Source organism: Gracilinanus agilis, chromosome 4 (assembly GCF_016433145.1).
Source record: "Gracilinanus agilis isolate LMUSP501 chromosome 4, AgileGrace, whole genome shotgun sequence".
Classification (NCBI taxonomy): Eukaryota; Metazoa; Chordata; class Mammalia; order Didelphimorphia; family Didelphidae; genus Gracilinanus; species Gracilinanus agilis.
In genome coordinates this window covers 169,410,680-169,430,356 of record NC_058133.1, presented here as the reverse complement: position 1 = coordinate 169,430,356, position 19,677 = coordinate 169,410,680, and the positions used below count along the sequence as shown (strand labels likewise).

At 38.9% G+C, this 19,677-nt stretch overlaps 2 protein-coding genes across 3 annotated transcripts in view; one reads left to right on the top strand and one right to left on the bottom strand.

Moving 5' to 3' along the window:
- Positions 1-306: 306 nt before the first annotated feature.
- Positions 307-1,851, top strand: RPS27 (ribosomal protein S27). Of its 2 annotated transcripts, none has more exons than XM_044677215.1 (4): positions 307-412; positions 632-740; positions 1,336-1,446; positions 1,769-1,851. In XM_044677215.1, the coding sequence occupies exons 1-4, from the start codon at positions 407-409 to the stop codon at positions 1,795-1,797; spliced, it is 255 nt and encodes an 84-aa protein (XP_044533150.1). In that variant the 5' UTR covers positions 307-406; the 3' UTR covers positions 1,798-1,851. The 2 variants fall into 2 exon arrangements, with proteins under 2 accessions (XP_044533150.1, XP_044533151.1); XM_044677216.1 differs by lacking the exon at positions 307-412 and adding an exon at positions 424-513.
- Positions 1,852-2,548: 697 nt separating this feature from the next.
- Positions 2,549-19,677, bottom strand: part of NUP210L (nucleoporin 210 like) — a 128,866-nt gene continuing 111,737 nt past the window's right edge. Inside the window, exons 36-40 of the mRNA XM_044672740.1 lie at positions 8,832-9,094; positions 5,292-5,499; positions 3,986-4,090; positions 2,791-2,865; positions 2,549-2,708 (exon numbers count right to left, since the gene is read on the bottom strand). Coding sequence (XP_044528675.1) covers positions 2,611-2,708; positions 2,791-2,865; positions 3,986-4,090; positions 5,292-5,499; positions 8,832-9,094 — 749 coding nt within the window. The 3' untranslated portion in view covers positions 2,549-2,610. The remainder of the gene's footprint in view (positions 2,709-2,790; positions 2,866-3,985; positions 4,091-5,291; positions 5,500-8,831; positions 9,095-19,677) is intronic.

Here is a 19,677-nt window from a genome sequence, read left to right as displayed (position 1 = left end):
TATGCGCTTAATATATGCTCATCTCCTGGACTACATTTGTAATTTGTTCTGCCATTTTCTACTTGTGGTGTTCTTTTCAGGCATCATATTCTGGGATGCTAAATAAAAGGGACAGTCTAATGCATTAACTATTGCTCTCAGGAACTATTTGGGACCTTCTCAAGATGTCGGCACGACCATCCCAAAGTTGAAGAGTCTTAGAGACATTATAATCTCCTTGAGACCTTCCTCGCATGATCGTCACCTTTCGGAAGAAATCATTACCCTGGGAAGCGCAGATAGGAATGACCTCCTCAAGATGGTGGCGTGGCGATGTCGCTACGTCACTTCCGCCTTTACTTAATATATAAAGGGCAGGATTTCCGCTTTCGCTCTTTTCCGGCGGTGAAGTCCTCTCGGCGCCAACATGCCTGTGAGTTCCCTGGTTTCGGACAAGGCCATGTTCTGCCTTCCCCAGATCATTTGCAGGCCGGGGAGGGTACTCCGGTCACAGCCTCAATTGGGACCTTACCTGTAAGGGCCGAAGCGAGCCCCTTGTGCGGGACGGAGGAGATAGGGCCCGAATATGGCGGCCGCCTCCTTTCTTTTCCTTCCCGGTGGTCTCTAATCTGTACTTCTCCGCCCCTCGCAGCTCGCGAAAGATCTCCTGCACCCCTCTCCCGAGGAGGAAAAGAGGAAACACAAGAAGAAGCGCCTGGTGCAGAGTCCAAACTCCTACTTCATGGATGTCAAGTGCCCCGGTGAGGTCACGTGTGGTTGGGCACCGCGTGGGCCGACCCCCCCATCCCCACTCGTGACACACTCCAGTGTGATCCTCTTTCTCCTCCCAGCCCAGCCCTGCGCGGCTCGTGGCGAACCGATCCCCTTCCCCCCTCCCCCTTTATAAGAGGGAGGCTTTGTTATGCCAATGGGAGTGCTAATACATTTTTCCCCCGGGATGCAGACCCGAGAAACTGAAATCTCCAAAGAGGAGGGAGGATGGCTTTGGCGGGGTGTGTGAAACTCTTTGAAAAAAAGTTCTGCGCTTAGAAATGTTGAAGGCGGGGCGGGGGGGGGGGCAATTTCTGCTTTTGTAATTGATGTTTTGTTGATAGAATCGAGGTGTGGGTTTTTCTGTATCTTGAAACTTTGCCAAACTTTTTACGTTCCAGCTGTGCTAGGGTTTGGGCCTGTACTAACTCTTTCTCCAGGAGATATATAGGGAATAACTTAAATGAGTTTTCTGCTTTAGGAAACTTAAAAAGACAAAATGATCTCACGTGCTGTTAGGGCACTGTACTTATGGGTGAGGAATAGTGGAGGAAGTGTTTTTAACTCCTGATGTTCTCCCTTCAGGCTGCTATAAAATCACCACTGTCTTTAGCCATGCACAAACAGTGGTTCTCTGTGTGGGATGTTCCACCGTACTCTGTCAGCCAACTGGAGGAAAGGCAAGACTTACAGAAGGTTAGTGTTGATGCTTGTGCCTTATTCTGAAATAGCAGGTTTTTGACAAATTCTATAATGAACACTTATTAAGATTCTAATGGGTTGCAAGAAACTTTGCTCTAAGGAGATGTTTAAATGATTCCTGTGGCTTTTCTGAGAACCTCAAAACTCTCAAATGAAAGAGGGGACTAGATGGGAGGGAGGGGGAAGGCTGAGACAAAGCAGGAAAAATTAAGAGTAATTAAGAAGGCTTAAAGAAGATCATTGAAAGGGGTTGGAAACTCAATTTTTCATTTGGTAGCTAAGATTACAGCTAACAGTTTACTCTTCTCTTTCCCAGGATGTTCCTTCAGGCGGAAGCAGCACTAATGACTGAGTCAAGAATAATGGGGAACTATTAAAGAATAAAACAAATTTGGTACAGTTTTGTTTACTGTTCTTTTTTCTTTTAATGTGAAGATTGCCCCATTAGTTAGTAAACACTTGGGATTAGAAGAGTTGGAAGGCTGCAACAGTCTTTGGGACAAGCGCTAGATATTAAAATTTTTATCAGAACAGATTGGCTTTATTAACATAATTTTTTTTTTTTAAACCCTTGTACTTCAGTGTATTGTCTCTTAGGTGGAAGAGTGGTAAGGGTGGGCAACAGGGGTCAAGTGACTTGCCCAGGGTCACACAGCTGGGAAGTGGCTGAGGCCGGGTTTGAACCTAGGACCTCCTGTCTCTAGGCCTGACTCTCACTCCACTGAGCTACCCAGCTGCCCCAACATAATTTTTTAAAGACTTGAACTTTTCTACCTCAATCCATAAAGCTTTGTATAAAATAGTAGTGAAAGTAGATTTGAGGAGCAGGAAATTGAGTCTATAAGACAAAGTATTTTTTGTGGGGAGGTGTTAAAAAACACTTTTTTCATAGATGAAGAACCTGAGTTTCTGGAGAGGTTGCATGGCTTCTTTTAGATCACCCAGCCAGTTAGTGACAGCCAAGACTTAAATTAGCACATTTTCTTTATCAGAAATGCTGCCTGTAGAATATTTGTGCATAAAGAGAAATGAGAAAGAAAGCATCTTAACAGCAGTTTTGATCTCTTTATTTGACATTTTCACCACCACCTTTTTGCTACTTGGCCCGAGTTGTTACATTCCCTAATTGAGAACGTAGACAGGCCTTTTCTAGGTAGATTAATGCCTCACACTCCATAACCAGTACTGCAGTCTGCTTGAGGCAAGTGGAGGTTGTGGACTCATGAATGGAGGATTTGTGGAAGGATAAGAATAACCTAGAAAGGAGAAAAGTGAGAGCTGAAAATAAAATTTTTACATAATGACTGAGGAGAGATTTAATCCCAAATTTATTATTACCTGGCTGTGAAGTTCCTGGGGTTGGGACATATACAACTGGAACAGTCTGTACCCTGTTGAGAAAGGCATTGTATGCTGGAAGAATGAAAAAAGAATAGTCAGAAACCTGGAGGAATAACCCAGAAAGAGAAAAGAAAGGTGGGAACAAAAAGGTTATCTAATACTGTTGAGGGCAGAAGGGCAGGGCAAGCTGTGTTACCTTGGGTATGCTAAGAAGATGGTCAAACTTTAATGGAACTTCAGTGTTAAATTTTAATATTTAAGGGTTTCACTGAATGTTTTAAGATTATTTAAAGTCCCCCATCAGGTACCCAAAATATTGAATGTACACTAAATATTTGGTCTAAAAAGTATTTGTATTCTGGTGGAATTTCCCATGAATGAAAAGTCATTTAAGAAGTGCTTACTCTGGGCTAGGGGGCTACAAAGAAGAGGTGAATCCATCAACAAAAGTGCTTATATTTGAAGACTCTGCACTTGAGAGCAGGATAAAAAGAAAAGCTTAAAAACAGTCCCTAGCTCTAAGGAACACACAGTCAAGGTGAATTAGCATTGTCCTGCCAAGTAGGAAAATTTGAACATGGACCTTCTGGACTAATAATCACTAATAACCACTGCTTGTACTGTTTCTGATCCTTGCATATAGTTGAGTGTTTTAAAAATGCTTCACCATTTACTCCTTATGAAGATAACCTTGGCACACAGTTCTTAAACAAATAGTTTCAGTTTTTGAAAAGAACAAAGCCATAAATTCCACCAAAAGATCCAACATCTATAAACAGGGTCAGGGCTTGGGGAAGAGGGGCTGTTTGAGAGGAACTAAAGTCCTGTTGAATTTTTTTTAAACACTTAACTTCTGTGTATTGGTTCCTAAGTGGAAGAGTGGTAAGAGTGGGCAATGGGGTTCAAGTGACTTTCCCAGGGTCACACAGCTGGGAAGTGTCTGAGGCTGGATGCCTGGCTCTCAATCCATTGAACTGTTACCCAGCTGCCCCCTCCTGTTGAATTTTTTGACTGTCTTAAGAATCAGTTCTTTGGGTGACATTTGGCCTTACCCCGGTTGAACTGAAATATAAGAAACAATTATCCCTTTCAATTAGATTCATATCACTGATATCCTGAAAACTTGACTATTTTTAAACAAATTGGATGGGGAAATGAAATGTGGCAAGGTTTTATCCACTGGTTTACTCACCTAAGAAGATGACAGCTGTTGATGCAAGAACAGCAAAAAGTGTAAAGAGAAGAATCTGGTAAGAGCCAATCAGTTGCTGTACAACACCTGAATCTTCACACTGATCTAAATGTTTTGTAGGAATAAAACATAGTCAGATTTTTTAAAAGATGAGAATAATTGGCTAATCTAATCCTTTTGGAGCTTTTTACCAAGTAATGGTTATGCTTAAGATGCACAAAAATAGCTGAACTTAAGCCTAACTTTGCTGGTTTGGATTTCTGGCTTGAAAACAAAATGGCATTTGAGGCCATCAAAAACAAGTTGGGGATTGAGACTTACTGTATGTGTGACTTGTGACAATGCTACATTACTTTTTTTTTATTTTAAACCCTTAACTTCTGTGTATTGACTTATAGGTGGAAGAGTGGTAAGGGTAGGCTATAGGGGTCAAGTGACTTGCCCAAGGTCACACAGCTGGGAAGTGTCTGAGGTCTCTAGGCCTGGCTCTCAATCCACTGAGCTACCCAGCTGCCCCCTCTTTTGGGACTTTTTAAAACCTTTACCTTCCATTTTAGAATTCATACTGTGTATTGGTTCCAAGGCAGAAGAGTGACAAGGGCTAGGCAATGGGGATTAAGTGACTTGCCCAGGGCCACACAGCTAGGAAGTATCTTGAGTCCAGATTGAACCCAGGAGCTCTTGTCACCCAGCTGCCTTCCTGGGGTTTTCTTAAATATACTGTAGCAGTTTGCCAATTCTTTCTCCATTTCCAAGAGGAAACTGAGGCACACAATGAAGTGACTTGCCCAGGGTCACATAGCTAGTAAATGTCTGAGGACATATTTGAATTCAGGAAGATGAGTTCTGACTTAAGGCCTGGAATTCTATGCCCTACCTAGATTAGGAAATAAATAATGACAAACAAAAAGACATAAGAATTTAGGCCAGGTCAATAAATGTAAAGCAGCATATCAAAGGTAAAGACTGGGCTGGGTGGAGCTTGTGGAGGCAGATAACAAAAATATTTATAAAGGAAAGCAGGCTATCTAGAGATCAGGTACCTTAATACTCACATGGAGGGTTTGGAAGTTGGAAGGGTTATTGGAGCTTGACAAGAAAGGAAGCATCTCAGAAAGTGCTGGGTTATCACTGGTGCTGGATGTGACTATGTAAAGTGAACATGGGAATAACATGTTCCCATCCACAATGGAGATAGCATTTGGATTAGATTTAAATTCTCCATTAGCATAAACCGAATGAAATGAAAGTTTTGGCCTCAGCTGCTCTAGAAAGAGTTTTCATCATGAAGGGTTCAGGAAATTACCACCCATACTGGATTTCTCCATCAATGCCCTCACTGGCACAGCGTCTCTCTGGCCTGTCAGTATACAGGAGATGTTGATGAAGACCGGCGCTGTCATCTGCTGGAGTGATGTGAAGTTGAGAACATGAACAGGGTAGATGGCCAACCCTGGAGTGAGGGATGATCTCTTATGGGGAGAGACAACCAGGACTGGGGCACTAGGGAAAACCTGAAAAAGAAAATAAAGCTGCTTTGATTTGAAGGGCAAAGAAATTTAAAAATATCTCATATTACAAACCTCTACATACCCACAGCAGTGCATGGGAGGGGGGTTCTAAGGAATCTCAGGAAGTCTGTTGAGACTAACCTTTGGTTTTTCTGAGTATAAAAGAGGAACATTGATAGCAAGTCTGAATCTTCTAAGTTGTTTGTTACTACACAAGGTAGGGTAACAAGTAACATTTTGCAGTATGAAAAATACTTCTTATTCTGAGGTATAAGATAATCGCCCAATTTTACATATAGGAAAACTGAAGTCCAGAGTCTAAATGACTTAGCAATGGCAAAAAAAACCTAGTAACTAGTGATGTTAAAATCCAGCTCACTAACCCACTTCTGCCTCTAACATAAAATAATGACTATTTCAATGGACCATACTTCCCCCCCTCCCAACAAAATAGAAGTTGGAGAAGGGAACTTCAATTTTCTATGAAAAAGATTTAAGTAGAGATAAAGAATGAGGATTTTGAAAAGTTTTGACTCCTGATACCTTGCACCCCCAGCCAAAAAATATTCCACCACCTAAACCAAAACCTAAACCATTGTCTATAACAATGGGGAGGAATAAAGAATAAGCCCATCCAGCACTGTATAAGATAACAATTTATTAATGGAGATAGGCTAATCCACAGGTTACCTTCTAAAGCCTGGGTTCTTAACCTGGACCTTTTAGATTTCAGGGGGACTGTTACCTTGGATGGGAAAATATATTTTTATTTTGACTAATCTCCAGCTGAAGTTGAGCATTGTCTTCCATTATGAATACAGGCAACAACCCATTACTCTATGCAATGAAACTGACAAAGTGGGCTATGACACACGCACACAAAAAGAGGCTTGTTCTAAAGACTTCTCATTTAATTTTAACCCTTTTTAGGAGCTTATTCAAATTTATAGGAATAAAAGTTATTCTCCAATTGATATCAAGTAAAATAATATGATAACAGTTTTCAGAAGAAGAAATCCAAGGTATTATACCTTATGAATAAATGCTCAAAATCATTAAAAACTAGAGAAATGCAAATAATAAAACAATTATGAAGTTTTACTTCCTATCCTTCAAAACTTCAAAACTGACAAAAATGGAAAATGACATTGTAGGATACAATAAGTAGTGTTACTGGAGCTGTGGAATTGTCCAGTTCCTCTGAAAGGCAATTTGGAACTCTCTAGAAAGCTATTAAACTGTGTATACTCTTTGGCCCAATGATATATCTATGGCTATACCCCAAAGAGATCAAAGAAAGAAGGACCCACTTGTCCAAAAAAAAATTTATAGCCGCTCCTTTTGAGGTGGCAAGAGAACTGGAAAATGGGGGGAAGGGGAAGGAATCTCCATTAACTGGGAAGGAATCTCCATTAACTGAACAAGTTATGGTATATGAAAGAGATGAAATATTCTTATGCTATGGGAAATGATATAGGGGATAGTTTCAAAAAAACCAGTGAAAAATATTACATAAATTGAATTGGAATTAGAACCAGGAAGACAATTTATACAATAGTAGTAATATTGTAAAGACAAAGAACTTGAGGTCAGTACAATAACTATGTTATGCCACCCGTGATAGAGACGTGATAAGACTGAAGCATGCTGACTGAGCATTTTTGGAGATGGTGAATGAGGATTTTTGTTTTTTTGCTTGACTACATATCTATAACAGGGTTATTTTGTTTTTTTGCTTTACACAAAAGATGTGATGGCAGGGAAGCAGAAGGGACTGAAGGCAGAACTTGATTTGAAAAGAAATTAATTTTAAAAATTAAACTTCTGTTATTTTAAGTCCCTATTTCTTTATAGTTAATAGTGGATACTAGCCCTTGGAAACCCTAAAGAAGGATTATTTCAGAGGTAATCTCCCTCCTTTCCAAACCTCTTTACTTCAGTTACCTATAACAGTCTTTAGTAAAGAGACTCTTAATTTTTGTGTGTTATGGACCTCCTTGTCAGTTTCATGCAATCGGCTCCTTAGTGTAATGGTTTGTTGACTACATGAAGGGAACTAAGGTGTTAGAAAGGTTGTTTGGAAGTGATAGAGGAAGGGGATTGGTCGTAGTACTGGCCCGAGAAGCTGGGCTTTTAATGGAAACAAGAAGGCTGATGTGTTCTACTGATACAAGTAAGTCACAGTCTCATTTCCTCCCCTTTTGTAAAATGAGAAGAATAATAAGTCCTAGCCTATCTGATTTGTTTCAAATTAGAATTAAAAAGATAGCTCTAAAGTGCTAATCCTAATAGGTTGCTGAGGCTTGTTAATTATAAGTAATGCGACACTGCTCAGGAAAAATTTTATGTACTAGTAATCTTCCATTAATGGAAAGATTCTCTAAAGTCCATCTTGCTTAACAAACTATAGGATGGGGCTAGACTGGTCCACTCAAAATCTTTAAGGAGGAATATACAACTTTCCTTCAGCAAATACAAAGAGGGCAGCTAGGTGGCGCAATGGATAGAGTATTTGGCTTGGAGTCAGGAAGGTCTATCTTCCTGAATTCAAATCTTGCCACAGACACTTATTAGCTGAGCAAGTCACTTAGCCCTGTTTGCTTCAATTTCCTTATCTGTAAAATGAGATGGAGAAGGAAGTAGCAAACCACTTTGCCAAGAAAACCCCAAATGGGGTCATGAAGAGTTGGACACATTGGGGGGTGAGTGGGGGTAGGGGTTGCGGGAAGACTGAATAACAAAATACAAAGAAGGGAACTCTTCTTTCTGTTTAACCGTAACTATTCCAATTTAATTTTGTCTGGATCTCTGTGAAGATAAAGGTCAGATGGTCACACTATTATTTTCAGCTTAAGAACTTTAATTCTCTCAGTTTTCTCATCTCCAGGTATAGGTGTCCTTTAATATTTCTTTCTAACCTTTTAAGATCATTTACTTGTGTCTACTTAACACTTCACAGTTTTGTATCCTTTAGACCAGGGGTCAGCAATGTATGCCTCTGGAGCCATATGTGGCTCTTTTGAGGGCCAGATAAGGTTCTTTCTGCAGGAGCCATAAAGCCAATTTTTTTTTCAGGTGCTGTTACAGGAGCGTGCACTATGAGCACTGTACGGCTCTCAAGAAATTACATTTTAAAAAATGTGGCATTTATGGCTCTCACAGCCAAAAAGGTTGCCAATCTCTGCTTTAGACCCTTAAATTAAGCAGATCCTAGGGCAGAACACTGGACTGATTCCAAAACAGAAAATTGTGAGTAGATTTTCACCAGTTCCTTACCATTTGCACTTGGAATACAGAACATATTTTAAAAACTTATTTTATTTATTTAGGCTTACCCTAAAACATACCTCCAGTTTCTCTAACACTCTGTCCACTCCAAGGACTCTAATCTCTCCGATGTCTTGCTTGTTGCTAAGAATCAGTTCTGTCTGGTTGATGTAAAATGCAGGGATGAAGGGAATGAGGATTCTTTGCATCCCATTCTTGCTACGCTCACTGATGAGTGTGGCCCACCCATAGACTGAGGTGTCTGCTATACTCAGGGCCTGAAGAAGCTCCTCAGACTGGGGTCGGACTGTGATTAGGCAGACATAAACCCCTATAGAGAGAGGGAAACACATAGGAGGAAGATTCACAGGATTCTTAATGGCCAGTCTGAACGAGATGGAGTGGGAAAAAGAGTGGCATAGACACTTTAGAGAAAAGAGAGGAGAATTGGGGGAAATGAAAATGGAATCAGTGTAGAGAACCTATTTTCCACCATTCTTGCCTAAGTGGGGGAATTCCAAAGAAGCAGAACATGGATACAAATGAACACCCACATGTGAAAATTATTAGTGAATACTTAAAAAGCAACAGATCAACAAGAACAGACTAATACAAACCAAGAATGTTAAGGCTAATAGAATAGGAATGAAAGGCAGGCCCCAAATTGGCCTTTTTTTTTTTTTTTTTTTTACATTTTTAAACCCTTAACTTCTGTGTATTGGCTCCTAGGTGGAAGAGTGGTAAGGGTGGGCAATGGGGGTCAAGTGATTTGCCCAGGGTCACACAGCTGGGAAGTGTCTGAGGCTGGATTTGAACCTAGGACCTCCTAGAGACCTCCTGTCTCTAGGTCTGACTCTCAATCCACTGAGCTACCCAGATGCCCCCCAAATAGGCTTCTTGAAAGAAGGCATCAACTTGAAAGAGGGATTTTAAGTCATGATGTTCTCCCTGGCTCACTCTGCTAATTTCTGACTTCTCTTTTTCCTTTGCCTTGATATTCAATCAATCATGCAGTCCTTTATTGATGATTTATTCTAAAGGTTTCATGACTTTTCCATAATTCAGTGGTGCTGAATTCCTTCATATATTGATTACTTTTATTAGTATAGATTGTAATCCATCCTATCTTCATCTGTGGGATTTTTTCCCAAGTTCTAGGAAATACCACTTCTGTATCACTCCCACCATGTGCTGTGCCTTCTCTGCTTTGGCTTATGTGCTACAGGAATAGGGGCTAGAGAAAGTCAACTGTGTGCTAAGTCTACAAATTTATGTTATTTAATCTCAACTGGCCCTTTAGAGCAGCAAGGCAATCCTGATTTACTCTCTATCCTATCACCAGTTCCCATTTCAAATCTCATCTCCTCAAGTCTCCCTGAGTACCACATCTCTCACTCTTAGCTAAGGTCTTAAAGTTTTAACTCAATAAATAAAGTTGAAGCCATTCTCTGACTGTTCCCTCTTCTCATCTCACATCCCTTTTATATCATCCCCCACTCTCTCCTTTTTTTCTTTTAAACCTTTTCCTTCCACCTTAAAATTACATATTGGTTCTAAGGCAGAAGAGTAAAGAGGGCTAGGCAACTGGGGTTAAGTGACTTGTCCAGGGTCATGCAGGTAGGAAGTGTCTGAGGTCACATCTGCACTAAGGATTTCCCATCTCTAGGCCTGGCTCTCTATCCACTGAGCCACCTAGGAGCCCCTTACTCATTCCTTTTTCATTCTAGGCTCTGATGAAGAGGTGGCCATCTCTTTGCCAAAGTCAATTCTTCTACGTATACCTTTGATTTTATACTTTCCTGTCTTTACTAGCAGATTGCCCTTCTTTCTCTTCAAACTCTATCTACAAATTCATTTTCTTCTCAGTAGGAAGACTCCCAACCTTTAAGAAAACCTTACTAGCTCTATTTCTATTGCCTTCTACTTCACATTTTTTTCAGCTAAACTTTTTAAATTTTATTTTTTTTTACCAATTACAAATAATAACAAATTTCCACACAAATCTTCCCAAGTTATATAATTGAACTTATCTCCCTCCTTCTCTTCTCTTTCCCCTCCCAGCACTGGCAGGCAATTCAATCTGGTTTATTCATGTATTACTATGCACAACATATTTTCATATTGTTCATTTTTGTGAGTAATATTATAAAACCAAAACCCCAAAACTTAAAGCCAAATATACAAGTGAAAAAATTGTATGCTTTCATTTGCTTTCTGACTCCAACAGTTCTTTCTTTGGAGGTGGATAGCATTCTTTATCATAAGTCCCTCAGAATTGACCTGGATTTGCTGATAAGCCTATCACAGTTAACTGTTCCACAATATTGCTGTTACTGTGTACAATGTTTTCCTGGTTCTGTTTATTTCATTCTACTTCAGTCCATGAAGGTCTTTCCATTAGATAAACTCTTTAAAAAACTAAATTTAGGGCTTCCACTTTCTCTACTCTTATTCAATTCTAGACCTTACAATCTGGAATCCCACCTCAATGGGTGGGCTTTCCCACTGCTGTTTGGGGCACCTGAAATTTGCATTTAAAATGAGCTTCTGCTGTTTCCTGATTCATAGCTACATAGAATCTTTGTGAAAATTTTGTGTGTGTGTGTGTGTGTGTGTGTGTGTGTGTGTGTGAGAGAGAGAGAGAGAGAGAGAGAGAGAGAGAGAGAGAGAGAGAGAGAGAGAGAAAGAAAGAGAGATTACTGAAAAGTACTGTTCATTTAACTCTTCTTCCCATTCAGTTCTGGACTAAGCATATTATCCATCTGCAACAGCTTTAAAAAAATACTGGTGAATGGGGGCAGCTGGGTAGCTCAGTGGAGTGAGAGTCAGGCCTAGAGACAGGAGGTCCTAGGTTCAAACCCGGCCTCAGCCACTTCCCAGCTGTGTGACCCTGGGCAAGTCACTTGACCCCCATTGCCCACCCTTACCAATCTTCCACCTATGAGACAATACACCGAAGTACAAGGGTTTAAAAAAAAAATAAAAAAAAAATACTGGTGAATTAATTCAATTGGGTGCCAGTCCAAATCTGGGCAACATGCTTTATTTGAAAGAAGCCAGAAGAGCATTTATTAAGCCTTTATTATATGCCAAGCCCTGTAATAAGTGCTGGGGTTACAAATACTGTACAAACATTCTAACAGGGGAAAGACAACATACTTAGATGAATGGCAGCCAGAGAGAGATACTCTGGCACAGAAAGTTACCCACATGGTGTATGAGGTCACAGAGGAGTAAATTGACAGCTCTGGATTATGTTCCAGGGATAGTGGCATATTTGATATTAAAGGTTCTAGAACTCTATATCCACACAGTGTATGTTTAGGTATAGAATGATATTAACTACAAATTTGGATGGATTGAAAGGAATATCCCAAATGTGGAGTAAGGTGCAAAATGAGATGTTATAATTTATTAAAATATTTATTATTAAAGCCATTTTCATCTTCCTAGATCAATAATGAATTGGGGACCAACTGTACTTCCTACAAGCCTGGGAAGGCTCTCAGTGCAGTGGGAAGGGGAGGAGCCTAAGAACTTGCAAGAGGGCAATATTTGGTGAAGAGTGAGGATGCTATATCTGTTGGGATAAGTATATGCATTGAATACTCTGATGGAGTCAACAGCCTGGTGACCTAGGTGGTTGGTGAAATTTGGTGGTCATACTTCCAGCCACGATGACTAAACAAATGGTATTAGACTGTTCAGCCCTGCCAGAGGTATTCCAGTAATAATTTTAAATTTGCACCAGATCGAGTAGTGATCAAGAAATATGAGAAACTACAGTTAAATGACTTCTACCTCACAACTATACAGTAACAACTGCAAAGACTCATTAAGAAAAAAAATGGATTTTCCTACAGACTACACGAATACCTAAAATACATGAATATATATATATATATATATAAAAGAAACAAAAGTCCTAGAGGAAAGAAATGAATGACTAGGTTTGAAGAGAAAGTGGTATGCCTTACCCAAATAATTAGTAGTACCTGAAAACTAGATGAGATTAAATGATACTATAATTCAATAAAATAAATGAAAACTGCCCAGATCTTTTAGAGCTAGAAGAGAAAGTGAAGATAGAATTTCCCAATACCTTCCTGAAATAAAACGCAAAACAAAAATTCTCAAGAATGTCATAGCCCAAATCCAGAGTTTCTATGTCAAAGGAAAAAAAAATTGCAACGATCTAGAAAGAAGCAATTCAAGTACTAAGAAACTACAATCAGGATCATACAAGACAACGGTTTCTACTATCAATACAATAGGAGATCTAAGAATATCACATTTCAAAAGGCAAAAAATAAAGACTTACAATCAAGATTAACTTATGTAAAACTAAGCATAATTCTACTGGGGAAAAATTAGACCTTTAATGGAACAGGGAACTTTTTAATGCATTTCTGAATTGAGCAAAAACTTTAAAATACAAACCCAAGTCAAAAGAAATCTGGAAAGGTCAAGTTACTAGAGCAATTGCAAAGGCTTGCACAATGTAGTGCTAACCTAATGGGGAAGAAGAGACAGGTGTCTCTAAAGAATTTCACTGTCTTCAAAGAGTACTGAGAGAGTCAAATAAGAAAAGTTGAGAACCAGGAGAAGACTAGTATCATGATGAAGATTTAGAAAGAGTAAAGAGAAGGGAGATTGGTAAAAGGAATGTGCTTGTCTACAGAAAAGGAAGAAGACAAAGAAACATACTCTCTCATAACTGGGAACTCAGAACACACAAACACAGAAGAAGGGGAGGAAAGTAGACACTAGAAGAACCTCAGTCTTATTGGAAATGAACAAAGGAAGGTTGAACATTCACCCTTTGCCCCCAACATTTTGCTTTAGAAATACAACAAATGCAATGAGGGGAGGGGATTGGGAAGAAAGGATGAAAGAGACTATTTCAGAGAATCATGAGTCATTCAGAGAATATGAAAGTGAAATGAACAGAAGTGGGAGAACCAATTATACAATAACAACATTGTAAAGGAAAATTAACTTTGAAAGAGTAAATAATTCTGTTCCATACAGTGATTACCTGTGACTCCAGAGCATCTATGATGAAAGATGATTCCTAGCTCTTGACTACGATATTGGTGATGGTCTCAACATATATAAAAAGACACACTTTATTTTGTACGTAGCCACTGTGTGTTGTACTATTTTCTACAAGAGTTTTTTCTTTTGTTTTAATTAGAAGGATAACAATAATTCCACCAAAGGGGTCACTGAAACATTTTAAGCAATGCATAGGAGAGAACAGAAGGAAAATCAGAAGGAAGCATGGACAAGTAGGACAGCTTTGAAAGTAATACATGGAATTTATTATAGACTAAAAAAAGAACATAATGTTAAAATACTGATTCATAGTTTTATCTACAATACTCTTTCTGTTTTGCTATGTAAATGGAAATGTTCCTATTTTGGGGTATTTAATTTCAGAATTAAAAAAATTTAAAATAAATAGTAAATTAAAACATGTACACACAGACATAATGTTGCACTTCCCTTATTTCTCTATAGTTTGCAAAAAACAGAAAGATGTCGATACAATGTTGTTATTGTATAACTGGTTCTCCAACTTCTGTTCATTTCACTTTCATATTCTCTGATTTTTTGATGAATATGGTAAATAAAAAACTTTATGGAGAACTGATACATGCCTGTATCTGGGCAATAATTCAATATCCAAAGAACAAATAACCAAAGGATACAAACATCTCCTGATTCCTAGAAGTTATACCTCTGTTAATGCAGTCTATGATCATATTAGTTTTTTGGCTCCCATATCACATTCCTGACCCATGCTAGGTTTGTAATACATGGCTTTCCATTTCCTGACTTTAAGCCTGCATTCATGCCTGGAATACTTTCCTTCTTGATCTCCACTTCCTGGATTCCCTGTGTTTCTTTAAGACACAGCTCTTATCTCATCTTTTGCAGAAGGCTTTCCTGGTTCACCTCACTGCTAGTAGCTTCCCTATGAAATTACTTCCTATTTATACTGTATATATCTTTTTAAATAACCCTTACTTTCTGTCTTAGTATTGATACTGTATATTACAGGTTCCAAGGCAGAAGATCTGCAAGGCCTAGGCAATTGGGGGTTAGGTGACTTAACCAGGGTCACATGGCCAGGAAGTGTCTGAGGCCACATTTGAAAACAGGTCCTCCAAACTCCAGCCCTGGCTCTCAATCCACTGAGTCACCAAACTGCCACTATACTGCATATATCCTGAAATCATATAATTGTTTACACATTATCTCTCCCTTTAGAATGTGAGCTCCTTATGGGCATGAATCTGGTTTTTGCCTTTCTTTTTATCCCTAGCAATTAGCACAGTGCTTTGCATATGATGGGTGTTTAGTAATGTTTACTGACATTTATGACTGACCCAGATCTTTTCCAGGTAAACTTCAAATCATGCCTGACCCATCTTAAACTTATTAAGTTTTTTGAATCCAAGTATAGGAATCAACATTTATTCTTATTACATTTCATTTTATTGGATTCAATTCAATGCTCTAGCACAGTGGTTCCCAAACTTTTTTGGCCTACCGCCCCCTTTCCAGAAAAAATATTACTTAGCGCCCACTGGAAATTAATTTTTTAAAAAATTTTAATAGCAATTAATAGGAAAGATATATGTATTAATGTTTTTACCATTTTTGTAAAATGTAGTAAAGAAAGGTGTAAATTAGAAACATTGAACTTTGAAATTATGAAACTATTTATTGAACTCAGAATAGAATGTAATACAAAAAAAGTTAAAACATTTGAGAAGGATGAACCTGGTGTGCTGCTACCAATTTAGTAATCCTCAGCTCTATTTTCATCAGCAGTAATCTTAAATCATCGAGATTGACTATTTGCAATTGATTTCTTTTTTTTGTTAATAAATTGGTTACCGCACTGAATCCACTTTCCAAAATGCTCCTGTGGCCATCACCGCCCCCCCATCACTGCAGCACCCACCAGGGGGCAGTGGCGCCCACTTTGGGAATCACTGTTCTAGCATGTCAAAGTGGGAAGTGACCATTGTGATAATGAGATTAAATCTACCCTGCCCCAATATAGATTTAATCACCAAAGGTGAAAACATCCCTACTTAACTCACAAGTTGGTTGGTCTGTTAGAATGAGTGACAAATCAGAATTTCCCAAGTCCTAAGAAAAGCGTCTGTTGTGATTGGACATGCAAACTAAGGAGAAGGCACAGGGAGTGATGCAAAAGAGGCCCCTTTAAAAAGAGACCTCAGTGAGTTGGGCTCACTCTTCTGGTTTGTGACTGGACTTGGAGGAGGTCTGGAGCTGGTGAGACTGTTCCACATAGTGAGTGTTAAGATTGAATCTTCCTTTGTATGAAAATATTTATAGCTGCGCTTTTTGTGGTGGCAACAAATTGGAAAAGGAGGGTATGTCCTTCAATTGGGGAATGGCTGAACAAATTGTGGTATATGCGGGTGATGGAATACTATTGTGCTAAAAGGAATAATAAACTGGAGGAGTTCCAGGCGAACTGGAGAGACCTCCGGGAACAGATGCAGAGCGAAAGGAGCAGAGGCAGAAGAACATTGTACACAGAGACTGATATACTGTGGTAAAATTGAATGTAATGGACCTCTGTACCAGCAGCAATACAATGACCCAGGACAATTCTGAGGGATTTATGGTAAAGACGCTACCCACATTCAGAGGAAGGACTGCAGGAGAGGAAACATATAGGAAAAACAACTGCTTGAACGCATGGGTCGGGGTGGACATGATTGGGGATGTGGACTCGAAACTACCACACCAATGCAACTACCAACAATTTGGAAATTGGTCTTGATCAAGGACACATGACAAAACTAGTGGAAATGTGCATCGGCCATGGGTGGGGGGAGTGCGGGGGGGGCGAAGGGGAAAGGAGGAGCATGAATCATATAACCATGTTAAAAATGAATATTAATAAATGTTTGAAAAAAAAAAGATTGAATCTTCCTGAACTTTTCTTAAGGAACTTCCTTTTAATAGAGACTCTGTGGCTAAAGCTTTTGCTTCATTCACCTCTGGCTTTCCAGCCTTGGGATCAAGACCAGATTTCCCTCGGCTGAGGGTTAATTAGATCTACCTGGATTGAACTAGGGGATCGGAGCAAATTACCCACTGTGTTAGATTACTGATTCTATCTTATCCTCTCTCTTACTTCCTTATTTCTACTTCCTCTTCTCATTTGTAAATAAATTTCCATAAAAGTCATTTTAACTTGAGGTTATTCTTTAATTGGGAACTGATAATTGTTCAATCCCCTGGCGACCAACCTTTTAATATTTACCCAATCAAAACCCCTTTTTACCCCTTACACCTGGATCCTAACTCTCATTTACAGCTGACACACTATGTCTTTATCCAAGTCAAAACAGTTAAACAGAACAGGGCCAAGAACAAATCCCTGTGGCATTTCACTGGAGACATCATTCCAAAGCTAACACTGACCTATAAACTACTTGAGTCTGACCATTCAACCAGCTCTGGATCTATCAGACGGTTCTCATCAATCTGGCCCACATCTCTCTATTTTTCCCTATTAGAATAGCATGAGATAACATAACAAATGTTTTGCTAAAAATCTAGCCAAGCTCTACCTACAACCTGTTCTGATCTACCAGTCTAACAATGGAAAATTCATAAAGGGAAGCTTACTACAAATGGAAGCAGAATAAGAAATAAGCAGCTAGCTCTGTTAGAAGTTACCATCATTCTCTCCACCTCAAACAACACCTCAAGCAACAGTTCTAGCTTTTTTTTTTAAATTCTCTTTTCTCCAACATAACTAAAAAGGATATTTTTTGTTTTCCTTGGTTTTCCTCATCAGTCTCAGGTTACTATGAACTTTAGGACTGCTGACATTATTTTTACAAGCATATGCCCTATTCTTCTCATTTTTCTTTCCTTACCTGTTAGCCTCCTGTTTCTCCTTGTCATTGGAATGGTTTCTTTGTATGGCTTCAGAATTTAATTTTTTAGTTTCTCATCTCTCCTGGTATTTATTTCCCCTGTAGATTTTAGTCCCGGAAATCTGCTTAACCTTTTCTCTGAACCCTTTGAAATTTGCTCTCCTAAAATCTAGGTTGCATGTCAGATTATTCCTGGATTTCCTCTAACACAGACTCAAAGAGGGAGTGGTTACTTCCACTCCACCTCAAAGTTTGCATTATTTCCATTCCTTAACTGAGAAACAGATATAGAACAGAGCTTCCCCTTGTTAATTGCTCTGTCGTTTGAAGGATGAAATTATCATTCAGGGAAGTTAAGAAGTTGTTAGCAGTTTGCTTTTGGAAGAGAGAGTACTCTAACAGGTATTTGGAATTATGCAGCCCCCATCACTATCAGATCAGGCCTCCATTCCAGGCTTGTGATCTGTTTCCCAAATTACTCATCTATTTCTTCTTTTTGTCTAGGTGATCTGTAATATGCTATGCCAAAATTGCTTCTGTTTCTTCCTCTGAGTTTTCCCATTGTGGCTCCTAGCTTTCTCATGAATACATAATTTTAATTGATAATGCTGCCCAATCCCCTTAATCTTTTCCTGTTTCTTTTGAACAAGGTATATTCATCCCAGAGCCATATTTGGTCAAGGGTTTCTTCCCACCAAATCTCAATGACACCTCTTAGATCAAATTTGTCTCTTTATACTGCTTGTTGCATAAACTTTGATCATTTGCATATAGCTATTGGAAGCAATATATTTCATGATTCAGGATCCTTTCTTGAATTTTATTTCTTTTGAAATTCTGGATGCTCTGAATACTATTCTTTCTCCTAAAAAATTAAAAAATTTCTTATTTTTAACACTTTCACAAATTCCTTCCTTCCCACACTTCCTTCCACAGCCACTGAGAAGGCAATACAATATACATTATACAAAACAAATTTCCATACTATCCATATTTCAAAAAAAGCAAGAAAAAATGAAGAAAATTATATTTCAATTTGTACTCAGAGTTCATCAGTTCATTTCCCCCCATTATTCATTAGTGTAGCTGCTCTCCAGGGTATCTAGTTTGGTGGAAGTACATAGGCTTTTTTTCTTCCTCTTTAAGCCTTTTTATTTCAAAAGTTCTTGTAATGAGGTTTACAAAATGCAAAGCAACACATTTTTGTCAGCCTTTGTTACATGCCCTCCATCTCTGCCCAGAAGCCAGTCTGTTACTTCTATATTTTAAGACTTCTTAGGAAATGCAAATTCCATTCTCAATCCAATATGAATTCTTTTCCTCTTTCAATTCCTAAAGCACAGATTTTACCTATGTCACTCATTTTGGTACTTAAGAATACATTGCTTTTTAGTGGTATTGGGATGTATCATATATATCCATATGTATACACACATGAGGTATGTACTACAGAACATGGGGAATAAGAAAAGAGAATAAGCATTTATATATTACCCTACCATGTACCAGGCACTGTGCTTATGAGAGAGTTGGTATTATTCTTTTTATTTTACAGCTGTAGAAACTGAAACAAATAAAAGTTAAATGACTTCCCCAGGGTCACACAGCTATTACGTGTCTGAGGCTAGAGTTGAGCACTTCCTGATTCTAGCATTATAACTACTGTGCCACTAGCTATCTCTAATTTCTATGTTTCCTCCTCATTGCTCAGCACAGGTTATGTATATATATATGTACTTAGCAAACAGTTGTTAAAATGAACTCATTTTGAAGGAAATTAATGGTATGGATTAATGAAAAGGTATAAAGAAGGGCAATCCCATCAAAAAGGACAAGATGTATAAAGGCAAAGATAGTGAAAGCTAGGCAGCTCAGTAGATAGAGCCAAGCCTGGAGATGGGAGGTCCTGGGTTCAAATCTGGCCTCAGACACTTCTTAGATGGGTGACCTCAGGTAAATCACTTATCCCCCATTG

Bases quoted from the DNA above. Each gene is read 5' to 3' on its own strand.
- RPS27 (XM_044677215.1), top strand. The intron at 741-1,335 runs GTGAGGTCACGT...TTCTCCCTTCAG, and splicing joins CATGGATGTCAAGTGCCCCG to GCTGCTATAAAATCACCACT. The intron at 1,447-1,768 runs GTTAGTGTTGAT...TCTCTTTCCCAG, and splicing joins AAAGGCAAGACTTACAGAAG to GATGTTCCTTCAGGCGGAAG.